The 18,358-nt window shown below is 38.6% G+C and overlaps 1 protein-coding gene across 1 annotated transcript in view; it reads left to right on the top strand.

Moving 5' to 3' along the window:
* Positions 1 to 18,358, top strand: part of PIEZO1 (piezo type mechanosensitive ion channel component 1 (Er blood group)) — a gene marked incomplete in the record, with an annotated part of 131,609 nt that overhangs the window by 42,483 nt on the left and 70,768 nt on the right. The window contains 3 exon segments of the mRNA XM_072422653.1: positions 729 to 824; positions 16,571 to 16,693; positions 18,093 to 18,135. Of these exon segments, the coding sequence (XP_072278754.1) occupies positions 729 to 824; positions 16,571 to 16,693; positions 18,093 to 18,135 (262 nt within the window).

The raw sequence follows: 18,358 nt of genomic DNA, 5'->3' as shown, positions 1-18,358 counted from the left end.
ATAGCCCTTGAAAGCAATATTCATTACCCTTAAAGCCTAAACAAAAGACAAAACTTAGTAAAAGAAAACAATCAGAATATATTAATATTTTTATCAAAAAGCAACAAAATTAATAATATAAGAGACAAATTGTACAACCTGGAACATCTTTGCGGACTCAAATATCTACAGTACATCTTTTAATATTACAGAATAAAAGCACTATTTTGAAAAATGTGTTACGGATTCTAAAAATGCAGAAACGTCAGATTGTATAATGGCTTAGCTGGACTTCACACTATTGAAACAACTCCTCCCTGGGCTGTTATTATAGCATATTAAATGGGAAATTTTAGCCTCTTGTAGTGTTTTATTACAATTTCCATTTATTAGAGGTTGAGTTGAAACATTTTTGAGGATTACAGGTACTCAACAACTGCTTTAGACTACCCAACTCCGACCACCTGGTTTTAGAGAATTACTTTGGCGGGTGGGGTAAGTCACTTAAGCAATTTTAGAATTAATTTCAACCATAATGTTTTATTTCTCTTTTAAAAAGAGCAGAGAATGGTTGAAATGTCTGTCGGAATTTAAGGCAATCTGTCCAACTGTTAGGAAGAACTCCCCTGGCGTTTATATTAATTCTTTACTTTATACAAAATTTTTAAAAGAAATTGAGTGGTGTTAATTCTAAATTATTTTTTTTATGTCGATGATTTGTTAATGTCTTTTTGTTTTTTTCTATGCAGCTTGCTTGTTTCGTTACAACGCGTTATCCTTGATCTACCTGCTTTTCCTGCTGCTATTACCATGGTTCGCTGGTCCTTCAGCTCAGAGCATGCGAGGTAAGAGAAATTTTTTGGGAATTTGTTAAAATGAAAATTTGTTTAAAAAATAGACCTTTTCCTAGCTAATCTCTAGTTTACTTTGTTACTAACTATTTTGTGCAGTAAACCACAGGAGCCAATCCAATTTCAATTTGGAGTAGTCAGGTTGGTAAAATTTATTTTGGATATCTGAAATAGTTGACTGCAACTTGCACTAATTTGTGTAAAGAGAAATGGAATTCATATTGCTAAAATAAGGCAGGTAGGTCACCATAAAGCCAATTAGGTGTTCACCTGGAAATTTTTCAACTGGGTGGGCAGAAACTGTAGGTGGGTGGCAGCCCCTGTATTGTGACGCAATTCATCATAATCACCCAAAAACAGCCGGTGGGTTACTGAAAAGTGCTGGGGAGAACACTGGCCAGTTGCACACTATGCTGATTTCCCATTGTCCTACATAGGACCTTTCTTTCAAGTGAGCTGATAATAGGATCTTATAATTAATCTTTACCTGTTAACGCATTAACCATAATTGGTTTCAAGCTTTTCTTCACTCATTTGAAATGATTGATGGCATGTTTTCCCATAGTAATGAAAGCTTTTCTTTGGAGCTGGCAAAAGAACGTCGGTGTTTTTTATTAGTATGGCCCATTATACCTATTTCTATGTCTAATCTGAAAAACTAAACTAAAGGATTTGTGCTTAGTCATTTTATTTCAGGTTTTTTTCCACAAACATTTTGTTTTTATTTTTTTTTTTACATTCGGTTTGTTTGTCACCATCTATACCTAACCCCACCCATGTCTACATGAACAAGAAGTTGTGCAACTCCACATACTCACCTCTAATCAGATCGGCCATCTGAAAGATGAACAGATAGCTTAGTTTATAAATGATAACTATTCCTGTACTCTGCCAAACCCTGATTTACATTTCCCAGCACCTAATTTTTTTACAATCCTATTACTTCTGTAAAGATCTGTCTTTATTATTAAAGTTACTGTAAACCTGAACTTTGTTTGAAACCTGCCTGAGGGCAAACACTACAAGATGTTTTCCAATACCTTTTACATAGAAAAAATAAAGTCCTTTTTTCTTTGCTAATCTTTAAACTACGCAACTATTTCCACACTTATATTTCTGCAGCATTAAAACATTGTTATATTTGGCATCTGATGCTGCGTTTCACCATGCAAACTGCCAATCAGCCACAATAAAAATTTAACAAATACCTCCAATTGCCCCTGCAAGTCCTTCTTAAGCCTGACTGCTGCTTGTAGCATCCATCAATGGTTGCCATTTTGGTCCTTTTTGGGTTTCAAAGGCTTTTTTTATTTCTTGGATAAATTAGCAGTCATTAAAACTACACCACTGTTGGATTATTTCCTTAAATGTTAATCTTTCTAAATCCCTTGACAGAGTTAGACATATACAACCTTCTTTCTGAGGGCCCTGGAGAGCTGTTTTGCTCCTGGTATGGTCACACTGTGCATTTAAATACCAAAGAAAACGCCAGACCATCAATATCTTAAATTAAAAACAAAGTTTTAAAAAATAAGACTCCTTGATCTCATGCAAGTGAAACAAACCACTTGGAATGAACAATATGTTAATAACTTTCATAAGATCATAGTTCCCTTTTAATACATTTCATACTCACTGTCTGTCATTTGCAGACCATATTAAATGTACAGCGTGATATGTTGGTGCTATATAAATCCTGTTTAATAATAATACTCTGTGCAAAGTCTCTGCAGTCCTTCTCATTCAGTAACTGCGGGAGAACCTTGTTAACACCATCTAGAAAGAGCTGGTTACATAGAAGCAGGGCCAGTCTGTGATATGTCATCTAAGGTCACCAGCAGATCACCATCCAGTGAGGAAGGAGCTGATTAGTAGCTGTCCTCCCGTCTGGTGAAAGACGACTTCTCACAACGTTATCCACTAATTATTTTTGTTTTAGTCCCTTTTTTTATTGCTTCCTTTTTTACCCTTGGTTTTTCTTGTGCAGCCTTTTCCCCTCTTGTTCTATATGTGTCTGTCTCCTGCATTGTCTACACACAAGCTGTCCCTGACCTCCTTTTGTAGCTGGCTGTATAACATTTCTAGAAAGGTTGGGTGGTTGAGTGCAATGTTTTTAATCCTCCTGGTTTTATCAGACATTCCTGAGATATTCGTAAAGTTACTCCTCTCTCTTATTTCTGCTTTATGTGGATAACTACTGATCTCTGGTTTTGGGTTCCTCACTTTTCCTTCCACCCCTCCTCATGCTCTGCCAAGCTTCATATTCATATAAACCTTTCCTTGTTTGAGCTTCTCTCCCGATTTTTTTCCTCTCCCCTGTCCCGCTGTCTTTACAGTTTATCTTGAGTAAATACATTTTTTTCAGAACTTCTTGGCTTGGCAGAGCTGGCTCTTTTAATCCTGCTGGCTGTAAAACAAGCGTTCTATAAATATAGATGCATCCTTCGTTTTTAGACTTGCATTATGCAGTGCTGTACAAAGCCCATAGTTATGTCACTATCTGTCCCTGAAATAAGCTCACAATCTAATGTCCTACCATAGTCATATGGTATTCTTTTAATACAACCTAAGTTCTTTTTTGGGGGCAAGCCAATTAACCTAACTGTATGTTTTTGGAATGTGGGAGAAAACTGGAGGAAACCCATGCAAGCACAGGGTAAACCTTCAAATTCCATGCACCTGGGAACTAGGGGTGCAAAGGCCATAGTGCTAACCTCTGAGCCATCGTGCTGCCCAGTATTGTGTCAATCAGGCTGGTCATTATTGCAGAAAGGGACAGGCAATGTCCTTTCTTCATTAATCCCTCCTATCTGCTGGATCGCTCCATAAATCTGCTATTAAAGCTGGGTTGCCAACATACCCAGCACTTCCAGCTTCCCCTGCACTTGCTGGGAATAAATGAACTCCTGCATGCCCACTTCAAAGCTCCAACGATAAGGACTGATTCATACTACGCCGCATTGCAACACCTCCCATATGGTGTTTTTTTGTGTTGAGGTGCACTGTGGAGCATTAGCTTGCCTATTGAAAATGAACCATAGGACACCTCAACGCAAGACAATCCGGCTAAGCTGCTTTTTTTTCAATTTTTCAGCACTGAAGTAATAAATGTCATCGGTGTGCATGGCTAATGTGGAGAAGCATTAACATACTGGAAATCTCCGCAAATCTCCTACGATAAGTAGGGCCATCTTTATGTTGGTCTGTCATCACAAGGTATAACATGAAAAAAGGACCACAGAATTCTAGGAGCTTGGTGTTTTTATTGGTTATTTTAGAGCTTTTGTTTGAAAGAATTTGTCGGGGCCAAAATGGTTTGAGTTGGCTATACTGCTGCTATAGTTTTTTTTGCAATGAAGAACTTTGCAGCATTATGTGTAGTGACATGTCTGCTCAATATTGAACATAGCTCTGTGCAACCAATAGATCTGAATAGGAGCTCAGGTGTCCTGACAGATTCCCTTTGTAGGGTGTCACATTTATTTCATTTTTTCATCTCTACAGCTGAAAATATGATAGTTTATGTCTTAAAATATTATTTGTGCGAGTAGCCAACACTTTGTTGTGTTCACAGAGCATTAAACATTCGGGAATACTTAATCATGGCAGGAGAACTTTTTCTGATTTGGGCCTGCCTAGTTATAATCGGCTTAAGAAAGAATAACCACTGAATTCTACAACATACGGACATGTGGTAAAACCTAGAATAACCCCATAACTTCAATTCATTCATCATTATTTTTACACAGTATTTATAAAGGGCCAGCATATTACGCAGGGCTGTACAAAGTCCACAGTCATATCACTAACTGTCCCTCAAAGGAGCTCACAATCTAATTTACTACATTTTGTATTTAAAATGAATTACAGAAGCAGGTGATGGCACTGTATTCTAATGATAACATTAGACCATTTCCAAGCCAGTTTTGATTCTAGAGCTGCACTGGAAGGCCAAAATGCCAAATTATTTGCTGTCATACATTTTATTTTATATTGATTGGATGATATACTGTAACTACATGCATAAACTTAAACTTGAAGTTCCTGTTTCAAATATCATTTAAAGAACCATATCCCCCCTTGGTATTGGATAACAAGGGTTCCTTTCTTGGCACAGATCCATAAAAAAGGAAATGTCATCAGATATTTGTTAGCCCATGAGTGGCCCATTGAGTGGCTCCAATCTTTTATTGGAGCTTTTGTCAAGTGTGGTGAAGAGGTTAACTAACTTTGAAATTTAACAGCAGGAATAGGGCATGCTTCCTCCAGTGTAGCTGATAATTAACACCCTTTAATTTTGTATTCAGAAAAATGGTAAAATGGGACACTTAAGCCTTTGTTTGGAACTCTGAGACATAACTGTTTTGTTTCCTCTGGGTATTATCCGATCAGTAATTTTAGGGATGTTTTTTGCATGCACATGTGATTCACGCTCTTCATTTCCTTCCATTAATGCCTCCAGGGATAGGCCACTGTTCCGGCATTGGCCTGTTTTTCTGCCTACATATAGATGTTGTTGTTGAACTTTAGCTCCAATTATTTTTTTTCAGCTATATTGTTTTGCTTTATGTCAGATATCCCCATAAGTTAAATAGTATACCATATATGTTTTGATATAGTATAATGAAAACAGGAAAGTAAATATCCATATGTTCTTGTGTTCGGAAATGGCTGGTCCTAGTGTTTATCCAATCTTCACCTGTACATCATAGAGATGAATTTGGCTGGGTTGTTTATGGCCACCTTAATGGCTTTTTACTATCAATAGTTTATCTTTGGTTCTTTCCCTAAGGCAAGTATAAGGCCAAGTATAAGCCAAGGTACCTATTTTTACCTTGGAAAACAGGAAAAATTGATTGACTCGAGTATAAGCCGAGGGTGGAAAATGCTGCAGCTACTGGCAAGTTTCTATATTCAAAATAAATACCAATGAAATTGCATAATATGGCCATTACAGCCATATTATGGTAAATAAATACCATAGTGAGAATTTAGCGGTTAGGCAGGTATACTGCTTACCGTACCTAACCACTAAATTCTCTTTACCTCCCTGGCGGTTTTATTCTGTCTGGAAAAAGTGGCTGAAAGCAGTACTGTTTTAGCCACTGTAGCCCCCCTGGCGTTCTAATTCTGTCTGTATTTCCACGCAAAAAAGGGTTACATTTTTTTGCATGGAAATTTATTTTACATTGTAGGCCTATAATTTTTAGACATAACATTTATTAAATGTCCAATATTTAATAATAAACTTTAAATCAAAAACACAAAATATGAAAAAAATAAAATAAAAAATAGTTAAACATGTAATGAAACTTTACAGTTGCATGTATAATATAATTGTATATAAATTATATCAAGATTTCTTTGTATTGGACTCAAAACAGCTATTTTGTATTGAATCCAATAAAAAAATTATTTGAATTTCCCGCCGCTCCTCCCACCCGCACTGACACATGCACTGACGTCACTGGAGATCGGTGGCTGAAGACAGAGGAAAGAACGCGCATTCTGGGACGCTGCGGGGATCAGCAGGACGCCGGGGGACGACAACGGAACAAGGTAAGTGGGGTTTTTCTTCTGTTTACTGTGTGCTTTTCTACTGTTTTACTGTGTACTTTTGAATCTGGCGCCGGCGTGTAGCCACCGTAACTCTGGTGTACCTCCATCGTCGTTCCACCGCAGCCTGATGACCTTGTCGGGTGCTTCCATGCACCTGATTGGAGTATAAGCCGAGGGTGACTTTTTGAGCACCCAGCCTATACTTGGGTATATAAGGTATTTGGCTTTCTAGGTCTCATTTCTAATAGCATTTTCCTTTGCTATTGGGGTCCCTTAGAACAATTTTCAGAAAGTCTTTCAGAACTTCCATTTGTATTAGTAGATTGGAAAAAGTAACCAGTAAAAAGATTTCTAATCAAATACAGTTCCCACTTTTTCTCTGCAGTGATGGGTGCTGTAAGTGCCGATTTTACCAGAAACTGTAGACGGGTATGGTTTGCATGTCTTGTGTTCAAAGGATTCCTTCCTTCCTGCATTCCTATTGGTAGACTAAAGAAATTGTCAGCAAAAATCGTAATTAAGTAAAATATGGACCAATGTGTTGTAACTGTTCTGTAGGTGAAGTTCCACCTGGGGCACTATATAGACAACATTGTATTTCTTGTGCTCCAATTTCCTTCTTCAGACTCTTTGTAGGTAACTAAAGTGACCACATTTGCTAAAATGTTTGTATGTTCTCATATATTGGGGACATTGGGCCTGAGTTATTAATGCTCTCCAACTGAACACTATGGACTATCGTAAGAGAACCTGGGTGATCCATCAAACCTAGAATGGATTTCCTAAAACATTTGCTATTGATTGGTAAATGTTTTTAATTCTAGACCAGATCCTTTCCAGGTTTGCTGGGTTACACAGGTTCCTGTCATAGTCTCCAGTCTTGGAGAGCTTTAATAAATTCTTTCTATTGAATCCTTTAGAAGCTGGGGATAATGTGAATGTTTCTGTATATAAAAATAAGGGAGATAACATATTCCTATATTCCCATAAGTCTTTTTTGGTAATTGGTTTGTAGTGAACATTTGTCCACCCCTTAGATATAACTGTGTCCAATCATTATTTTTGGAGCCCGGCATGTAAAACCAACTAAACATTCATAAATCTTCCAATCATTGACATACATACATTAGTAGCAGAAAATTTCCCGTGCATGTTTTCTCTCCACACATAATATGGTTTTAATGAAAAGCTAAGCATTTCCGTGGGAACTAATAATATTTGTACATAAGAATCCACAGTTGTAGATGTTCGATGATTTGCTTTACTCCGTTTTACACTTAAAAGGCACAAATTGTTCCAAGCAAAAATGTTCTTCTATCTTGTTACAGTGTTAGGATTTAAGCCATTGGCGGAAGATCAGTTTATGGTTCTGAAACTTCTGCAAGTTTTAAATCAAATACACATTTATTTCTGGTACAGTTATCTAAAATTTTGTCTTAAATATGGGTGATGGTAATATTTTAAAGCTTGTCAGTAGTGAATGGGGCACCCAGGTGGTGAATGGCTCTAGGAATATATTGTCATCAGAGACTGGATGCATGGTTTTCCACAGCTCTATGATGATGCAACACTGTCACCCACGAGAACCAAATTCTGCACTTCTGCAAAAGATCTGACATAAAGCCTTTGCAGCGCTACATCCCAGGTTCATATCTGGGCCAGCACGTGATCCGCATGGAGTTTGAGTGGGTTTCTGCCAGGTACTTAGGTTTCCTCCCACATTCCAAAAACATGCAGTTAAGTTAATTGGCTTCCCCCAAAATTGTCCTAAGACTGTATTGAAGACCTATGACTACGGTAGGGAGATTGTGAGCCCCTTTGATGGACAGTTAGTGACATGACTATGGAATTTGTAAAGCGCTGCGTAATATGTTGGCGCTATATAAATACTGGCTGATAACCTGTTGCCTTCTGGGATATGTAATGTAGGTATGCCAGGAGGCTGCAAGTGGATGTTATGCATCAAAATCCCCTGTACCATCATTGGTATCTATACATAAATATGTTCCCCATACTACACATAATGATTAAAGGAGTTGCCACATCCCTAAAGGTTAATATGGGGAAAAATGACACACAATTCCCTACTTTTGGTCTCTGTTTGGTGAGTAGTTATGAGCCTTATTGCACTTTGGTGCTACAAAAATGAAACGCCCAACACTGACGTTAATTAGTCCCTTGTGAATAGTTAGTGTGAATGTGTGAATTCCCTCTATTCCAAAAAAAGGAAATGCTTTTTAGTGCTTGTAATATGGATCAGCTACAATCTGTACAGTGGAAGCCTTTGTTTTATATCTTGCACTAATAGGCATGAAACAGATGACTGCATCTGTATCCAAGCTTTAAATGGTGTTTCTGCCCATTTTGGAGTCATTTTATTTTTGACTTATGTGTTAGGTATTTTTTTTCTCAAAGCTAAAGTTGAAAAGCTAAAAGCATATGTATATTCTGACTTTCCTACCTTCTGTAAACTTAGAGTTTTGTACAGATAATCACTGGTGTGAGTCACATACTACGCTCCTCCCAGAAAGGTATTTTTTTGCTTTTTAATATTTTCTTATTTCATAATAAAGAATTATCCGCTATGGCCGGTTGCAATTGGTCACAGATCAGATCCGCTTAATGGCTTTTTATGCCGAAAAATGTTTGCTCAAATGTTTATTCTTGGCTTTTAATGGTCTAAAGTTGCATGCAACTCAAATGAAGACGGGCACATTAAAGGGTCCATTCATCAACAATCAAATCTTTGATGTAAAATGTTAAAAGTGGAACTTCAGTCAAGTAGCTAAAGTTGAAAAGCTAAAAGCATATTTATCTGTTGACTCTCCTACCTTCCATAGGCTTAAGGTGCGTACACACTTCCAATTTTTATCGTTCAAAACGAACGACGAACGATCGATTGGGCAAAAAATCGTTCGTAAAAAAGTAACTAACGACGCCGACGAACGAGGAAAGTCGTTGGAAACGAACGACCGGACCGGCGGATCGGATTGGACGACGATCGTTGAACATCGTTCGTGTGTACGGTCGTTCGTTGATCGTCCATGTTCAGAGCATGCGTGATGAACGAACGTCCGTTCACTTTCCTGTCGTGCACATAGTTCCTCTATCGCTCAAACGATCGTATCTATTGTGTGTACAATATCTACGAACGATCGTGTCGTTATCTCTATGTGCAGGATCGGTGCTATACGATCGTTCATAGATATCGTGCAGGATCGTTCGTCGTTCGTTTTCCAACGATAATAATTGGAAGTGTGTACGTAGCTTTAGAGTTTTGCACAGATAGTTTTGTGATATACACATCTGTCACTGCTGAGCCGTGAGGATTTCTGTCCTATTACAAAGCTGGCTGATTGCAGCCTGGTCCATAAATGGGTTAATATTCTAAATGTATTAAGGGTCCCTGCTGTTCTCCAGTTGATTGGGCTAGGGCAAGGTCTATAAACTAAACCTTGCTATGATAGGACTTTTATAGGTTACATAGAAAAAAAATGTAATCTATCCTTTTTAGAACATTACTTACATACATCCTCCTAATGTATAATCCCCCCCCAAAAAAAATTATATATTAACAAATAAATTATTGCCGTTTGTTGCATAAAAAAGCCAAATCCTTGGGATGAAAAGTTATATTATATAAAATGATTATAAATAACATGCATGTATAAAGTGCTATGGTCGTTAATCCTTAAAGTAATCTGAGGCGACACTGAATGGGCTGTAATATTATCTACTGCAACCTTCATATGGTAAAGTGGTTGTCCTTAACCCTAATAAACATTCTTAAATTAATACATGTTGAAAGAGCAGAGCACATGGACTCACACTGCAGTTTGCTATGGGACATGACATTCACTTGCTTTCCCCCTGCTGGGATTTGGCTCTGGTAAGGGACACGTGGAACTCGATCCGAGTTTACTTTTCTTCCTCCAGGGGCCTTGTGGCAGGATACCAATCTCTGCGTCCATTCACATAGGAGAATCTCGCTGTGATGACAGCATGTTCACCCCAGTCAGTCAATAAAGAATTCTGAATCACTTGTTAGCGGACAAGCCTTGATCTCCAAATCCCTGATATAAAAATGTATAGAATATCACTATTTCATCATCAGAGGTGCTTTCAGATACTAAATATTTGTGTTTGGTGAAGGGGGCCATGGAAAATAACATCAGATACTCGTCGATCAGTAGATCCAAAAATTCGGGAAGCTCTGGTTCACCTATGAGGAGCCTTCCTTTGGACATTCCAGTTTAAAATTTGTGTCCTAGTTAGTTGACTCTTCTTCTTGACTATGACTTGGCCTTGACATGTCTGAATCCTTTCTTATCAGATCTTTGTGTTAATGCCTTCGGAACAGTTGCATTGATCTGACGGAACAATCCAATGCAAATGGCTTCCCACCGCTCCATATCTTCCCTCCTATTGTGTGATACTTCCCCTACCTCCTAGATTGTAAGCTCCTCGGGGCAGGGTCATCGCCTCCTCCTTTCTCACTGTCTGTATCTGTCTGCCAATTGCAACCCCCATTTAATGTACAGCGCTGCATAATATGTTGTTGCTATATAATTACTGTTTATTTTTTTTTAATAATATTATGGCTGAGGTAGTCCAGATGGCTTTCAGCAGTGATCACCATGGGTCAGTGGGCAGACCAGGAACAAGGCTTTTGAGTGCTTACAGAGGGAAGGGGCCACAAAGTACTTGGGGCCAGAAGGTTGCGGTACAAGGTCCTGCCTTCTATCAACTTAGACCTTTTTGTTTAGGAATGGGGTTCCATGGACACATTGGTAATTGGGATCGGTGCTAAGATGTGCATATGCAAAATGTGGAGCAACACGCTGTAGCATTTCAGTACATAGCAGAAAGCCTTGTCCTAGAGTGTCATTCCTACATTGAAATTTTGAAGGAAGTTGATATAGGATATCCGTTGAGGCGTCCTTTAGCTACACAGACTGTGCAGTTGATGTTTTGTTACCTCTGACCATATTACTGGAAAGAATTGGATAACACACAGGATGTCAGTACAAAGCGATCTATCATAAAGGGGTTCCTTGCTTGTGAAATCTGTGTACTTTTGGAAATTCCACTCTAAATCATTAAACTCCAGAAGTTTAAAAAAAAAAAAAAAAAAACAAAATGCGTTGAGTCAGAATTATTTCAAAACCGTTTTGAAAATTTCCTAGTATTGAGCTAAAATGGCTCGATCAAATGATGATTAATACATTGTGTGGCTTTTTAATCAATGTTTCCCCTGTTTCCCCGATTATAAGGCACTCTCTTATATTTTTTGAAATGCCAAAATATGCCCTGGGTCTTATTTTCAGGGGATGTCTTATTTTTCCATGAAGAAGACTACAGTACACATTTATTGTTGAAAGTCACTCATGATCACTTCCCCTTCTGATCACTCTATGCAATGATTGTCCCCTTCTGATCACTATGAAATGATTGTCCCCTTCTGATCACTATGAAATGATTATCCTCTTCTGATCACTATGAATTGATTGCCCCCTTCTGATCACTTACCCGTAATTAAGTGCAGGGATCTTTGTTAGTGCAGGGATCAGCAGCTTGCTTCCTTGTTCAGAATCGTGTGCAGGCTTTTTACTTTCAGTTTGGCTCAGGAATAGACACGCCCTGCAGCCAGCATCAGAGACACACACGCTGCAGCCAGCATAAAGGACACACACGCAGGATCAGATATCTGGAGCTGTCTTATAAACGGGTAAGTGTCTTATTTTAATTATTTTTTTAAAAATCGGGGGTGGCTTACTTAATGGGGATGTCCTAAAATCGGGGAAACACGGTATGCATGGGATATATATGTAATTAGGTGGTCTTGTACGCATACATTCATGTACAGTATATTTTAGTATATGGTTCAGTATATGGTTATTTGAATAAATGTGATTAGTTTTATTCTTTGTACCGAAAATGCCTTGTGGTTTTTGTAATGTATTATATGTATTTGGGATGTGGTACAATATTGTGTACAATATTATGAATAGTTACATATAGGTCATCTTCTTACAGCGTATAATAAAGGAAATCATCTTGTGTTATCAATTGGCATCCTGCATGACATTCTTGTATATATGGCACAACTAATGTTTTGAACATTGCATGTTATCATATAGGGAAATTGGGGAGAAAAATAATGTTTAGGGTATAAACCTTCTTCCTTATATGGAGCAACTGGTAACCAAAGAGTGCAGTAATGGTAATGAGGGTAAAAAGAGGACCCAAAGCCTGTGAGGTATTCTTCAGTCCTAACTTTGGGCCAATTCTGCCAAGAAAGGTCAGTAGCAGAGTGTTTTAGATAATTGCATAAAACTATGTAATACCACAATACCGTCCATAATGCCGACACCCTTAAAATTTCTTTTCTTTCACAAGCCTTGTAAGCTGCCATTCCCTGGGAAAAGAAAATTCCATTCCAAAATATTTACCATGGCACTGTACAGCTGTCAACACCAGCAAACAAACTACACCACTTCAACATTTAATCCCTGCCTGGGATTTTCAACTTTCCTTATAATATAGCTGTTTGTGCTCCGAGAAACCCTCTGTATAGATACTTCCCAGTGCCAAATCTTTAGACCTCTGTCCTGAAAGTGGGATACAGCAGTAAATCAGGTTTACAAGACACCCATGATTTCACATTACCAGGGTATAGATTACAGTGTCATAACATTTGGAGATTCCATTATTTATAACTGCTCCAGAATGTTACACACTGTCACTGTATATGAAGCCCGGTAAGAGTCAGTGGCAAAAGTTAAACAATATGGGAGCCCTTTGCAGAAGGCTTTTGAACCCGTTTCTATATCGGCATACCTGGTTTTCAGCAAAGATGCATATATTGGTGGAAAATTTTGGGAGCAATGGGGACAGATCTGACATTGATACTAGGATGCTAATCTCTTTCTCTTAGTTGTAATACAGGCATAATAAACAGTCATTTAAAAACTGATTTAGAACCTCATTAGCTTCTTTGTGGGTTTCCTTTTTGGCATTCCCTGGGTTAGTTGCTAAGTGGACTAGGTAGCTGGAATTCCCTATACTTTTGTGATGATTGTGTATGATTCACAGAATTTCCTGTTAAAGTCCTGCAGACAGGTTTGAGAAGAAGACTTTGTGCTACCAACGTTGGCCTCAGATGCTGTAGAGAAATAGAGGGAGCTTGGGGTATCTTTCGGTGATTCCTGGACATACACTTTAACAAGTAACTATTGAATATGATGGGATCAAGCTCATGCTCATTTATTATTATTACACAGCATTTATATAGTGCTGACATATTACGCAGTCATGTCACTAGCTGTCTCTCAAAGAAGCTCACAATCTAATATATCTACCTCAGTCATATTTCTTTATTACAATCTAAGCCAATTTTTTGGGGGGAAGCTAATTAACCTAGCTGCATGTTTTTGGGATGCGGGAGGAAACCAGAGTACCTAGAGGAAACCCACGCAAACACAGGGAGAACCTGCAAACCTCCATACAGATAGTGTCCTGGCCGAGATTTAAACCTAGGACCCAGCGCTGCAAAGGCAAGAGTGCTAACCACTGAGCCACTGTGCTGTTCATGTATAGATAATTATTTTATTGCCTCAAAATTTCATTTTTTTTCCATCCTAAGTTTAGCATCCATACTAGGCCATCTATCTATATATATATATATATATATATATCTGTACATATTTCTATATGGTTGGCAGCTCCAATTGGCCTTTTGTTTGGCGGATTAACTTACGATCCTTGGCTATAGTTTACATAGTAGGTCAGTTTGAAAAAAGTCCATGAAGTCCAAGTCCACTAGGGAAATAAACATATCCCAGATATAAAACCCTATAGTTGGTCAAGCGGAAGGCAAAAAAAAACCCTGGTACAATTTGCTTCAACAGGATAAAAAACTCCTTCCTTATTCCATGAGGCAATAGGATGTTCCCTGCATCAACGGCCACTGTTATTTTTACATTAAAGCCTTATTACCCAGGTATATTCTGTGCTTCTAGAAAAGCATCCAGTTTTTTCCTAAAGCAATCTATAGTAGTTGCTGAAACTACTTCGTGAGGAAGCCGATTCCACACTTTCACAGACCTTACAGTAAAGAATCCCTTCCTTATCCGGAGCTTAAACTTTTTTTCCTCCAGACACAAAGAGTGCCCTCTTGCCCTTTGTAATGATCTCAACGTGAATAATGGGGAAGAGAGTTCTCTATATGGACCATTTATATATTTATACAGGGTGATCATATCCCCCCATATACGTCTCTTCTTAAGGGAGAATAGATTCAGTTCAGCTAATCTCATAGCTGAGCTCCTTCATTCCTTTTAATAATTTAGTTGCCCTTCGCTGCACTCCCTCCAATTCCACAATGTCCTTTTTGTGAACTGGTGCCAAAAACCGGACTGCATATTCCAGATGTGGTTTGACTAATTCTTTGTACAGGGGCAGGATTATGTCTCCATCTATGCAGTCTATTCCTCGTTTAATACAAGAAAGTGCTTTGCTAGCTTTAGATATTGCAGCTTGGCATTGGATGCTGTTATTACGTCTTTGATCTACCAGAACCCCCAGATCCTTTTCCATTTCTGACTCCCCCAAATATATTCCCCCTCGACAGTATAAAGCATGCATGTTGCTAGCCCCCAAGTGCATAACATTATATTTATCCATATTAAATGTCATTTGCCAGTTGGCTGCCCAACCAAACAGTACATCCGGGTCTGCTTGTAGATTATAGACATCCTGTATGGATCTAATTGCATAACATAGTTTGGTGTCATCTGCAAACACAGAAATTGTACTTTTAACCCCAAATTCTATATCATTTATAAATATGTTAAACAGTAAAGGTCCCAACATTGAACCCTGGGGTACACCACTAATAACCTTGGACCATTCAGAGTATGAATCATTAATCACTACTCTCTGGATGCAGTCCTTGACTTTTCTACACCTGTTGACCCTAACTTGCATACTAACCTTCTGTGGGTACGATGTCAAATGCTTTAGCAAAGTCCAAGTACACTATATCAACTGCTACTCCACTGTCTACCAGTTTACTTACTTTCTCAAAAAAAGAGAGTAAATTTGTTTGACAACTTCGGTCTTTCTTGAAGCCATGCTATCACTTAGAGGAGTTTCTGCTAGAGAATATTATATGTGGCTAATTTCTGATAATTATTAATGTGGGTAGGACTTTTAATAACTGACAGCTTTCGGCGAAAATCTGCTGAGCAGATAGTTTTCCAGCACAAATAGATGGAGAGATATCGGTCTATCCATATTGGCAATGAGACCCAGCATTGTTGGTCATGCAGCTCCCAAGGCAAGAAAAGCACAAATAAATTCCTAAAAAGAGGAATAACTCAAGTCTTAAAAACCAGTTGTAAAAATCTATCAGTACAAAAATCCATCAGTAAAAGCAGTCCCTGCTGATGTGTAAAGCATTTCCCCTAGTGCCTTGAGTTTCCTTTTATTATAATTTTCTGTATGGTACCAACCTTTGGGCTTTAGCTTTTTCTAATAAATGTAATTTCTTCCTGATGTTTGAGCCAGTCTCCATGAAGTCTGTAAGCGTCATATATGTTTTAAATGGTGAATAAACTACAGGAAGCAGTATCTCTAATTGACACTGTCAGCTCTGAGTGAGTGTTTTCATGCCTTTACCCCTGAGAAATGCCCTCTCACCTCTGTAATATGCTTATTTGCTAAATATCTGAAAGAAGAATAACCCATTAGGCGTCTGATTCATTCTATAATGCACAATTTGAAGTTTGAAAATGAAAAACAATAGTGATTTAGTCATGGTCTGGTAGACCAAAACTTGGTTAGGACCCAAATTTTGGAATGAACTTGGTTTTTGGTGCTGCCCAATCAGAACAGATGAGATGGCAAAAAGTCCAGGTGATTTTCATTTTTGCCTTATGGTTCCAGGGATGTTGTCTGTGTGCAATTTGTGTATTCTTTCTATGTTAGTATGGGTTTCCTCTCACAACCAAAGCATAGAGAGAGAGTCCAATGTCTATTTTTTGTTTTTATGCCAGTATGATATTAAGGACTTTTTTCGCACCCGTTTCCTCCAATGTGCTGGGAAAATCCATGTCAATTACACCTTTACTCTACGGTATGTTCACATTCACTGAGCACAACTGTTTTTTCACTTCCAGGTCACACTGGGCGGCTATTGAAATCTTTGCTTGCCATCAGCATTATTTTCCTGTGTTCGCACCCCATCTTCCTGCTTTGTCTTCATACAGTGCCTGGACTTGATGACCTGCTGGGCCACAACTGTAAGTACTGCACAGATACTTTTTACAATATGGAATTATTTTAATACATTATTACAAATGTACCAGCCAACAGCTTCCTTCAAAATCCTGGACCTTCAATAATGCAGATCAACTTGGTCAAGAGCAATGCCTGGACAGTTGATTAAGTAATAAAAGAGCAACAGCACAATTGGTAATCTTTGTGTGCTCCTTTGCTATAAGAACGCTCCCTTTGTTAGAATTGTACACTGCAGCAATGCCTGATTGGCCTAGTGTGCTGACTTGGCTCTCTTTGTCTGAATCCTGCTGTGCAGAAGATTATAACATGCTATGAAATCCAGTGCTGGTAATTGCAAAATGATGGTTAAAGAATGCATACCTGCATTAATTGGCTTTTATCATGTTTTTTGCAGAAAGAGAAATTTATATCTCAACACTTCACTTGTATATGTACACTCAACAGATGATTCTCAGCCCATATGAGCTGTTGGCCTTCACTTGGAGGATATTCTGTGTACAGATGTTTTTCATGGATCCGTCCTGGAAAATGAACGGCCACAGTGGAAGTGAAGGGAGAGAGAGAACAGCAGGGTGCTGCTTGCTATTTCTCCACCATCCCCCCTCCATAGAACAGAATGGCGTTGTATGCACAGCACATGTTCATTCATCTTTCAGTCGTTTGAAAGATAGTTTCCAACGACAATTATTGAGCATGTGTATGTAGCCTAGGACAGGGGCCAGCAAACTTTTTTGGCTACTAGGCCATTTTTGGAGGTTAAGAAGGCACACTAGGCCGGACTCTCTTCTCGAGTCCCGTGCTGATGGCTCCACCCCACACCAGGAACACCCCTGAAGGGAAATCCCTCTCCTTCACAATGCATATGGAAGAGAGGAAACGCACCTGAAAGGAAATGCATGCGGAGGAGAGGGAATGTCCCCTTTACCCCGGCGGCGGCAGTATTAACACCGGCCTCGATAAATAGGAAAGGGAGGCATTACAAGAAGGCTTAAGAACCCTGCCAGCCGGGCTTAGGCTCAGTCAACCTGGGGCGTTAGGCCGAAACAGACTACTGGCTAGGCCGTATCTGGCCTAAAGGCCGGAGTTTGCCTACCCCTGGCCTAAGGACTATTTCTCATGTTGTGTGTTACATTGCACCTCACACAGTGATATGAAGGAACATCAGATATTGCATTGAAATAATACGTGGTGATTTCATTGTTTGCTGTTCAGTTCAGCTGTTCAATCCATTGAATAAGATCAGCAATATATCATAAAGCAATATGACATTATAGTTTGAAAGATGCCTAAATGATCTTTTTTCCTGTCCTGATATTAAGCCTCCCTAGTCAGTTGTCACATAAAGTAACTTATGGTGCACAGCATAATGTTAATAGTTTGTCTTTTTGTTTTGCCCTTTAGGTAGTGACTGGGAAGTGCTGGCTCGCCATGTTGGAGTAACTCGGTAAGTTTGTGTTTGGTTGTTCTTACAAAACATGAAATGCAACAGATTTGTAGCAGTCATCGATGTCCTAAAGTAATGCTGTCTTTGCCTTTACAGAGCAAACAACCTGTTCACTTTAAAAGTGGGTCAAACAGCTTACCTATACTTACCATCTCTAAGCTCTACTTAAGTTTTGTTCAATTCCAAAAGCTTTGAAAAATATCTTATATTTCTAATTATGGTG

This window comes from Pyxicephalus adspersus, chromosome 9, assembly GCF_032062135.1.
Source record: "Pyxicephalus adspersus chromosome 9, UCB_Pads_2.0, whole genome shotgun sequence".
Classification (NCBI taxonomy): Eukaryota; Metazoa; Chordata; class Amphibia; order Anura; family Pyxicephalidae; genus Pyxicephalus; species Pyxicephalus adspersus.
Note: the sequence above shows the minus strand (reverse complement) of the source record. Positions and strands in the feature narration are given on the sequence as shown.